Source organism: Tachypleus tridentatus, chromosome 8, assembly GCF_004210375.1.
Source record: "Tachypleus tridentatus isolate NWPU-2018 chromosome 8, ASM421037v1, whole genome shotgun sequence".
NCBI lineage: Eukaryota > Metazoa > Arthropoda > Merostomata > Xiphosura > Limulidae > Tachypleus > Tachypleus tridentatus.
Window position 1 is genome coordinate 145275293 of NC_134832.1, and position 10617 is coordinate 145285909.

Sequence of the window (10617 nt, forward strand, 5' to 3'; positions counted from 1 at the left end):
GGTCCAGCTCTAACACACCACTTTGTCCTTGAATTCCACTAGACAGGTGGCCTTGGAGTGGCCCTCCTTGGGTCATTTGGCTGGTCCACTTTGGCTAGGGTCAACTAAGTACCAGTGTTGGAAGTTCTCAACAAGTGTTGTGGACATCGTATCTGATGCTGGTGTTTGGGTATAGTGCTCACAAAACCTGGTGTTGCTGCAGTGTCCTTGTTTGACATTGATGTGCATCCCCTCGTAGGGCTTCATGGTGGGTGGAGTCAGTGGGCACCGAAATGTTCCTTTTTTTATTATGGATCATCCAAATAAAAATTTAAATAAAATAATGAAAAAACAGTCCATAGGTAAATGACCACGTCTTGAAGTTTCTGAGCAGCAATCTTCAACATCTGTACCACCAGCTATACCTCATTTTCTTATCCTACATTTTCTTTTAGACAAACTTTTAGGGCAAATGTCCCACTTTTTTATTCAGAAGGGTCTTTGCTGACTCTCCAAAGTCAGTAAAGAAGCTTCCATCTGGTGACATATTGGTGGAAACATCCACATCTCAACACAGTGAACTCCTCTTGAATTCAAAGGCAATTGGGGATATACCTATTGAAGTTACACCTCATACTACCTCATGAATTTGTCATGAGGAATTATTGTTGAGTGGGATTTGCAGAGATTCTTGCTGGTCTTTCCACTCAAGGAGTTTTTGCAGTGAGGCATATATCCACTTGCAAAGATGGAATTACGGTGCTGACCAGTATCCTTGTTTTGACATTTACATCACCAAGTCCACCTACCACCATCAAGGCAGGTTATCTTAATTGCTGGCTATAGCTGTACATTCCAAACTCTTTCTGATGTTTCCAGTGTCAGAGGTTCAGTCACTCAAGGACATCATGTCGTGGTTCCCTGATGTGTGCTCGTTGTGATGGCAAGGACCACAATGCCTATGAATGTGACATGGACCCACATTGTGTCAACTGCAATAGTTCTCACCCTTCCTGCTTTCTTTCATGCCCTAAATGGTTGGAGGAAAAAGAGGTGCAGCGTTAGAAAACAACTCATAACATTAGTTATTCCGAGGCTCAGAAATTGCTGTCCACCACTTCTTCTGAGACATATGCTGCTGCACTTCGTTCCACAACTACAGTGAGAGTGCAGATAGATCTCTGTGTGCCTCCAAGAGAATCATTCTTGAAACAAGTGAAAAGCTTTTTGACCTCCATGGTTAAAAAAGTTGATGAATCAACTTCTACACCCATCTCTGTTCCTCCCATACATTCCAACAAACTCCCAAGATCTACATCCTTTGGTTCCAAATACAGGCATTTCTTCAGATACATCTTTTTCTCCCACCACAAGATGCAAAACAATCATTTTTTCGTGTCCTCCGCCACTTGAATCCCCTTCCAACAACGAAGACCTGCCCAATCGACCCAGGGTAGGATCCATAGAGGTCGATAGACCTCCCCCAAATAAGGACAGTAAGGAAAAAAGACAGTTGTAAACAGAAGGGTTCTCCAGCCACTTTGCCTATGCATCATTAAAAATGGCCACCTTGATACAATGGAACTGTTGAGGTTTACGTTCTAATCTGGATGACATCAAAACACTGATTGCTTCCTACCATCCTGTGTGTCTTTCCTCACAAGAAACATTTCTGAAACCTGCCGATACAGTCACCTTTCAGTAGTTTTCTTCATACACAATACACAAATGACAGGCTGTGTGATGGACGAGTGCATGGAGGGGTGGCACTGTTGGTTGATCAGCATCAGCATGTGCCCACCCTGTCTTTGCCACTCGACACGCTCTTGGAGGCCGCAGCCATCCGTGTTTCCTTGGGTCGTACCATCACTGTTTGTTCTCTCTACCTATCATCTGTAGAGACCTATGATCAATCAGACCTTGATGCTCTTATTGAACAGTTGCCATCTCCCTTTTTAATTGTGGGGGAACTTTAATGGACATCATCCCTTCTGGGGAAGTGCTGATATTGATAGGAGGGGTCACTCTGTAGAGCATATGCTCTCTGATTACAACCTTTCTGTTTTCTCTAATGGTTCTTCTACTTATTTTCATGCACCTAGTCGGTCCTTTACTGAGATTGATCTCTCAGTTTGCTCCCCTTTGCTATTCTCCCATTTTTCATGGAGGATTGACAATAGTCCTTGAGGTAGTGATCATATTCCTATAATTTTGAGAGAGACTGGCTGTGGTCAATGCTGCTCAACCTGTGTGCTCTGGTGGAAGCTTTATCAAGCAAACTGGCCCTCTTTCTCTGCTCTCGCAGAACTTGATCCCACCGTCATCTGTAAGCCATCAATAGATGACTGTGTGGAAGAAGTAACTGAATGTATTATATAAGCAGCTGCTCAATATATTGCAAAAACCTCAACACGTTTTCCACTATATTCTCATCCATGGTGGAATCCTGCCTGCCACATGGCACATAAGGCTAAAAAACAGGCATGGGATACTTTCCATAAATATCCCACATTCTCGAACTGCATCGCTTTCCAGCAGGCCCGTGCACATGCTGTGTGGGTATGAAATCAAAGCCAGAAGGACTCTTGGATTAAGTTCACAACCAGCATATCTTTTACCACCAGTTCCAAAGTTATATGGAACAAGATTTGAAAGGTCACTGGGCAATATAATTCTGTCCCCTTCTCGATCTTACTTTCTGATGGCCACAAAGTAGCTGATACCTTGAGCATTGTCAATACTCTAGGTCAAAGCTTGTGCCAGGTATCTAGCACTTCTGCTTCTTCCTCCACCTTCTTAGCCATCAAGACTTGGGCAGAGCAGTCACCTCTTTCCTTTCGAGCTGATTGTCTCTATGACTATAATCGTCCCTTTACACTGTTGGAACTCAAACTGGCCCTTGATGTGTCTGGCAATACATTGGTTCGACCTAATGATGTACACTGTGACATGCTGTGCCATCTATCTCCTACTTCTCTTGATGTCCTTCTAATTATCTTTAACCGGATCTGACAGGAGAATGTTTTTCCTGATACCGGATGCCAGGCTATTGTCCTACCTTTCTCTAGGCCTAGGAAGGATCCCAAGATTCCTTCAAACTAACATCCAATTGCTTTGATGAGCTATCTCTGTAAGACCTTAGAGAGGATGGTTAATGCTCATCTTGTTTGGTTCCTTGAATCAAACAACTTCCTCTCACCCATTCAGTATGGGTTCTGATGACAGTGCTCCACCATGGACCACTTGATTTGATTTGAAACGTCCATCAGAGAAGCCTTTCTCAAACAACAACATCTTGTATCGATATTTTTTGACATTGAAAAGGCTTATGATAAACCCTGGAGTTATGGCATTTTGCAAGACGACCATATATATGGGTTACGTGGCCATATATATGAAAATCTTGTTCAATATACCTCATGTTCAACAACTGACATGAGATGTATTGAGTGGCAGCTAAAGACTGCCCTTAATCATTTACTGAAGTGGGCCACAACAAACAGCTTTAATGTCTCTCTCTCTCTCTAAACCTGTTTGCATGAACTTTTGCCACCAACGGGGTATTCACCCTGATCCTGAACTCCATATTAGTGAAGTTATGCTGCTTGTGGTCCCAAGACAAAGTTCTTGGTGCTTATCTTTGATCGTAAGCTGACCTTTATAACACACATTAAGCAGCTATAGGTCAAATGTTCAAGAACACTGAACATCCTCCATGCTCTCATTACCACCACTTGAGGAGCAGATCAATGTTCTATGCTAAAGATATATCTTGCTCTTATTCGATCAAAACTCAACTATGGATCACTTGTCTATGGCTCTGTCAGACCTTTGGCCTTAACAATGCTGGACCCCATTCATCATCAAGGACTTCGGCTCTGCACTGGGGCTTTCTGCATCTCCCCAGTTCAGAGCTTATACATAGACTCATGAACCTTCTTTGCACCTCCACTGTTTGCAACTGTTCTTACTATATGCTTTGAAACTTCGTTCCTTACCAAAACATCCCACCTGGGGTTGTGTTTTCCTTCCTCAGTGGGCTGTACTATTTCAGAACAGACGGTCTGCCATTGCTCCTTTTGGCTTTTGTATCCAGGTGCAGTTGGATGAATCCTTGGATAACACTGTTGTATCCACTGGTCAGCCCATCCCACCCTGACTTATTAAAGTCCCCAAACATGACCTTTCCTTAAGTCATCTGAGAAAAGCAGATATTTCCAATTGGAAGTACCATCTTTTATTTGCTGAACATCTTTCAAACCATCTTTCTATTCCTATTTATACAGATGGTTCAAAATTAAATGACTCTGTGGGCTCTGCCATGGTTTGTTCAAGTTCGGTGGTTGCATGCAGAATTCTCTCCACAGCTTTTGTGTTCACTGCTAAACTGTACGCCATTTCTCTTGCCCTGGATCACATAAAAAAGCTAAGCAATACTCAAAATGTACTATTTATACTGACTCGCTTAACTTTCTATTAGCCCTGGAATTGCTTCATGTTGATTCACACCCTGTTCTTGCTGATATTCAAAACTAATTGGCTCATTTCTCTTTTAACATTTACTTCTATTCAGTTTTTCTGGATACTGGGCCATGTTGATATTTATGGGAATGAGCTTGCAGACACTGCAGCTAAATCTATCTGCTCTGGCACTATCACCACTGTGCCTGTTCCATACATGGACTATGGTCCTGTATTCAAGACTCAGCTCCATGCCAGCTGGCAGTCGACTTGGAGTGAGCAATGTGAAAACAAGCTTTTCCAAATAAAGCCCTATATTGGACTTTGGCCGTCTTGTTACCATAAGGATTGGAAAGAGGAAGTTGTTCTGACTAGACTATGCATTGGTCACAGTTTTTTAACTCATTGTCTTCTTTTATCTGGAACTGATGCACCAATGTGAAGTTTGTGTAACACTCAGGTCACAATAAGCCACATTTTACTTTCTTGTCATCGTTATGATCCACAACGACAGCACAATTTTAAGCATGTTCTGTCCCAAGGTTTATCCATAATATTAGACAGTGTTATTGGTGATGGTGACACTCTCCACCTTGGTAAAGTTTTTAGTTTTTTAAAGGCCATTAATCTTTTTAATGCCATTTAAGTTTTTTAACTTATACATTAGATCTTTTTTAATGTGATTCCCTTTTAAGAGTAACTCCATCTAGTTCAATTTGTAATTAGAAACTGGCCATAATGTTAAATAACTCTAAACCAGGACTGGAATGTCCAACTTCAGGTGACTAATGCTGCTGTTTGAACTATAAACGTTTGAACTACCTGTTAGTCATCCTGTCGAGTTATTAATAAAGTTTTGCTACGCCTATTTTAAAACTTTTATTACTTTACTTTTCGAAAATGGCCATAACATTAAATAACTTGGAACCAGGACTGGACATGGCAACTTCAGGTGACTGATGGTGGTTTTTGTACTTACCTGTTAGTCTTCCTGGGGGGTTATGATAATTACAGTTATGCTACAGAAAGTCCTTTATGACTTCTATTACCAATGTAAACATTGGTTTTATGCTATTTATGTTTTTATAAAACTTTATTTTGTTTTACCTTAATTTCCTTTTATGAATTTTACTAAATTTACTTTAATTTTACCTTTTTACCCAATGTTTGGTGCAGATGGCCTGGCTGCTTTGTGCCATAAAATACTAAATCAACCAACCAACCAATCTTTATTTTAAGTTCTTTGTTTCAAGAAAAATAACTTTTAAAAAATTGTTTGTTAATAATAATAATGGATATACGTATGTAATGTTTAATAATTGAATTGTGACTGTATTTTACACAATACCAGTCCAGTGAAACACATCCAAAACAGGTCAGTTTTGTATTATTGGATACAGTAACATGAGTTCACATGTACTGTATTATTGTAATTTCAGTACTGATAGCCAGGCACGACTGAAAGGTTAATATAATAAATATATATAAATGAGTAATGTTATGAGATGTAGGTTAATTAGTCTCAATATTTATGTTTTCATTTTATAATTTGTAGTCATACTAGAATAAAAAGATATTTATTTCCTTATTTAATATGGTAGTTACGAGATTGGTGAAATTGACTGAACCCGTACAGAGATTCATGAGTGAAATTAACAGATAAAATTTAAAGTTTTTTCTTATTAGAAGTGTTCAATAACTATCTGGACATTATAATGAATTTACTTATGAAAGTTGAAAATTTCATGATGCAAAAGTGTTTTTAATCTCAGTGAAAATTGCTTTGCATGTTTCCTATCTAATGTGCAAAAATAAAAACATAAAAGTCAGGTACAAATTGGTGTAAAGAACACAAGATACAAGTGAGATATAAATTAGACTGTGAAGACCACAACATACGAATCAAATATAAGTTTGTGTGTTAAAGTACAACAGTTGGATGGTAGGTTAAATTATATTATATAGAATCCAGCATTTTTTTTGTTGAAGCTAAAATGTTTTTGCAGCACCTGATATAATTTTGTTTTCAGTTTATTTAAAATATTTGTTTTTTTGGTTAAAGATTTGGTACCAAAGAAGCAGCGACACATGCCATAGTAGGCACTCATAATTCAGAGATAAATGGTCAAGTTGTCAAGTGTTCGTGGGGGAAGGAATCATCAGATCCAGCCATTCAACAACCAGCCCAGGTATTCTTATTAAATTCCCATCTTTTAGTGTAATATTTATTTATTTTTCAGTGTTATTGTCAGTTCAACAAAAAAAAAACTTAGCTGATTACCTTAACCAAAACTACTACATATGGAATATAACAGTAGATTACTAAGCTAGTAAAGGACACTGCCCAAAATTAATAGTAGGGATGAATTTATGTCTAGGTCACTAGGGCTAAATGCTAGGCTGAAGTTAATATGCAAGGATGAGCAGATTGGCTTGTTGGACTTATGGGATCAGTCAAGTGGAAAAATAAGTTTTTTTTTTTTTTTTTTGGAATGGATGGTTTCCATTTAAATAAATTAGGGGTTGACTTGTTTGCTACAGCTATAAGAAAAGCTTTAAACTAGAACTAGACAGTGGTGAGGGCCAGGATAAACTTAAGTGGAATAATTGAAGCATGGTTAAACACAGATAACTTTAATAACAGAAATTTCTTTGAAACACATGGTTTCAGGTTATTCAACAGATAGAGTAGTAAAGAGAGGGAAGAGTAGCTTTATATGTAAAGTGTAGTAACATCCTGTTAAAGTTGAGAATACTAAAGATAACAACAAGAAGATTGAATCCATTTCAGTTTCTTTTATTGGGTAAATGGGAAAAGGCTTTTAGTGAGAATTTGCTGCATACCACCAAATGAAACTGATGAAATTAGTGAGAAACTATGACTACACAATGGTAAGGGCCAGGAAAAAAGTTTAGTATAGGAAATGAGTAAGGAAGTAGTTATAAAGTGTAGGCTTAATTCTTACTATTGTAATGTTAGAAGAATAAAAAATCAAACATGAGTTTTAAGCACTTGTAGAATGAAGGATTTTGATATATTGGGAATAACTGAAATGGTTAAATGTAGATGATTTTCTTTGAAATACATGGTTACAGGCTATTTAATAGGATTAGAGTACTAAAGAACGGGGGAAGAGTGGCTTTATTACATAGATTGTGAGTTACATCCTATTGAAGTTGAGGATATAAGAGAAAATACCAAGTGAATGAAAAAGTTGGTAATCTGATGGTGCCACATCTGGAGAATGTGATGGGTGGCAAAGAATATCCCATACCAATTCCATAATCTTTTATTGTGTCAAATGTGCCACATGTGGATATGCATCATCATGGAGAAGAAAAACACATTTCCAGTTGCTGACTGCATTGGCAGTTCATTGTGTTTTGATGAGTTGGAAATGTATTACCCCTTTGATGTCCCACCAATTGCAAAGCACCAGTTTCAGTGGATGAAGTCCAGGTTTTTGGATTGGAAGTGGTTTTTGTCTAGGACTGAGCCATTGTTTTTGATGTTTAACATTGGCATAAAAAAATTCAATTTTTCACCACCATTGACTATTCTATCCAAAAATGGTTCACGTGCCAAAAGAGATAAAGCAACATTCACATTTTGGAAACAATGATGATCAGAGAATTTGTGAGGTACTCAAACACCTTCTTTATGGTGTTTTCCCCCTATTCCTTAAATGTTTCAGGGACATTTCATGAATGCATTGACTTGGGTTAGACTCAACAAGCTTATTCAGAGTATCATTATCAATTCCAACATGTGAGCTCCTGACATTACAGTTTTTAAAGCTAAAGACAGACACCTAAATGAAATTTGCTGAACAATTGTTGACACTTACAAACAGTCAAAACATTTCCATAAACTTCTTTGGTTACAGAAGCATTGTTTTCCTTCTTGTATTAGAACAACTTTACATTCTGAACGTGTGTCTCATCATATGCCATCACTATAAGGGATTAGAGTGTACGAAACTTTTAAACAGACTACAGTTATGTGACGTTTAGGCAGTTTGTTTAACTATTTTAAGTGATGTACATTTTTTGGTTGGTTACTAAAATTGTTTCAAAACACGACATTAGTTTCTTGATGACATAATACTAGGTGGATTTACAAAGAATATGAGAGAGAAAACCAAATAAAAGCCACTTAAATAAACTTGTATTGATAAGAGATTTAGAAGGTTGTATAAGCTCAATAAAGTTGGTGAAATAAGAAATTAGGATGTCAAAAACAATGTATGAGAAAAGGTTTGAAAATGTAAAAATTAAGGATTTATTTAAATGCATTAAGGGTAAACAAAATGGAAGGGTTGGGATAGGACCCTGAAAGATGACAAAGGAAGCTTTTACCTAATGATAAAGAAATATTTGGGTTATTAAATTTTGCTCTTTTTCAGTTTTTACTTACAAAGATTTAAGCAGTATTCCCCATCTTCAATTGTTGATAGATTGAAACAAGATCAAATTAGATTACTGCATTAATTCTAAACTAGTTAGGAAAAATTAGGAAGTTTAAAGAGTGAGAAGGCTCCTGGGCCAGATAATATTTCCCAAGAATTTTGAATCTGGTTAAATATGAGGTACATGAGTCATTGGCTACTATTTTTTCAGTCTTTGGGCAAGTATCAGAAGGTTAGAAGTCAGTTAATGTAACTCTTCCTTTAAAGGGATGTGATAAAAATTGTCCCAGTAATTACAGACCCATTTGTCTTACATCAGTTGTAGGAAAGGTTTTGGAAAGTCTGATGAAAAATGCTTCATAAAGTCATTTAATAAAGTTTTATTGGATAGTCAACATGGTTTCATTAAGGGAAAAATATTACCTTATAAATCTTTTAACATTCTTTGAAAAATTTACTATTTACTTAGATGAGGGTATCTGGATTTTCAGAAAGTATTTGACAGGGTGCCACATAAAACAACTTGTAAAAAAAAATACCTTCATAGATGTGAGGGATACATTTGCAAATTGAATAGAAGAGTGGCTGGATGAAAGAAAGAAGGGGATTGTTAAAAGTGGACTTCAGTCAAACTGGATTAATGTTAGAAATGGGGTACCTCAGGGCTCAGTGTTGGGACCTTTGCTCATTTTCTTTTACATCAGTGACAGATGAAAGAATAATAAATTACTTAAATTTACAGATGATATTAAGGTCTTGAGTGTTGTTAGCTGTAAAGAGAATACTTTTGATTTACAAGAATTATTCAGATGTAATTTCTTTGCTTTCATAATTGTAGAGTATTCTATATATAACTGGAAATAACAATAGGAATATTAGTGTTTTCAAATATAGCTTCAATGTTGCTTTATTTCCCAAAAGAACCTGTCAGCTTCTTATGATGAGCCTCAAATAGTAAGGGATATTAGTGTCACAGAATATAACTTTAATGTTGGTTTCTTTAGTGCCAAAAATCTAAAACATTCTTTATATAACCTGAAATAACTATGGTAACATTAGCATGTTTAAAATATATATTTATTTACCAACATAATCTGACAGAATTCTAAAAGTACTTCTATATGGCCACTAATATTTTTAGTAACTTGAAAGTATAGTTTAAATACTGTTATATTTAACCTATAAAAGACTGACTGTATGATCAAATTCCAGGTGTAATATTAAACTATTTAAATGTGATATGAATATTATTTCTAGCAAAACCTGACAACACCATACTCATATCCCTATCAGCAAATGGGATATTGGTATCCTCAAGGTTATCCACAAATGCAGGGTCAGTTCATGCAGTATCCGTATGGACAATACTATGGTCAAGGATTTGGGTAAGTTTAAACTTGGGATTGGACTGATACCACTTGCCCTACTCCGTACGGGATGAAACTACATGAAATCTGCATCTGTAATCGTGGTAATAAATAATTATCTATTGTAATAAATTGTCTACGTAATTATTTGCATGTACTCATTAGATTAATTGAAGAGAATATTTTTAACAAGGCTGGAAATCTCTTTTCTTTTTTGTGCTTGTATCTGGTGCTGTTAATATATTTGGTTTTGATCTTTCAATAAAGAAACTGCTGACTTCCTTTTATTGTGTTTATTGCTTCATTTTGTTTTTATGTTTAACTTTAATTAAATAAAATGTACTGCAACTTTACAAACAATCAAATGTCTTTTTTTTTTTATATATGTTCTATTTATTTTC

The 10617-nt window shown here is 36.5% G+C and overlaps 1 protein-coding gene across 4 annotated transcripts in view; it reads left to right on the forward strand.

The window, feature by feature from the left end:
- LOC143223692 (cytotoxic granule associated RNA binding protein TIA1-like) overlaps positions 1-10617 on the forward strand; it is a 160775-nt gene that overhangs the window by 146662 nt on the left and 3496 nt on the right. For 3 of the 4 annotated variants that reach the window (XM_076451994.1, XM_076451995.1, XM_076451996.1), the window contains 2 exons: positions 6503-6629; positions 10107-10234. In XM_076451994.1, the coding sequence (XP_076308109.1) occupies positions 6503-6629; positions 10107-10234 (255 nt within the window). Of the gene's footprint in view, positions 1-6502; positions 6630-10106; positions 10498-10617 lie in introns of those variants that run through there. The other variant, XM_076451998.1, reaches the window with a different exon arrangement.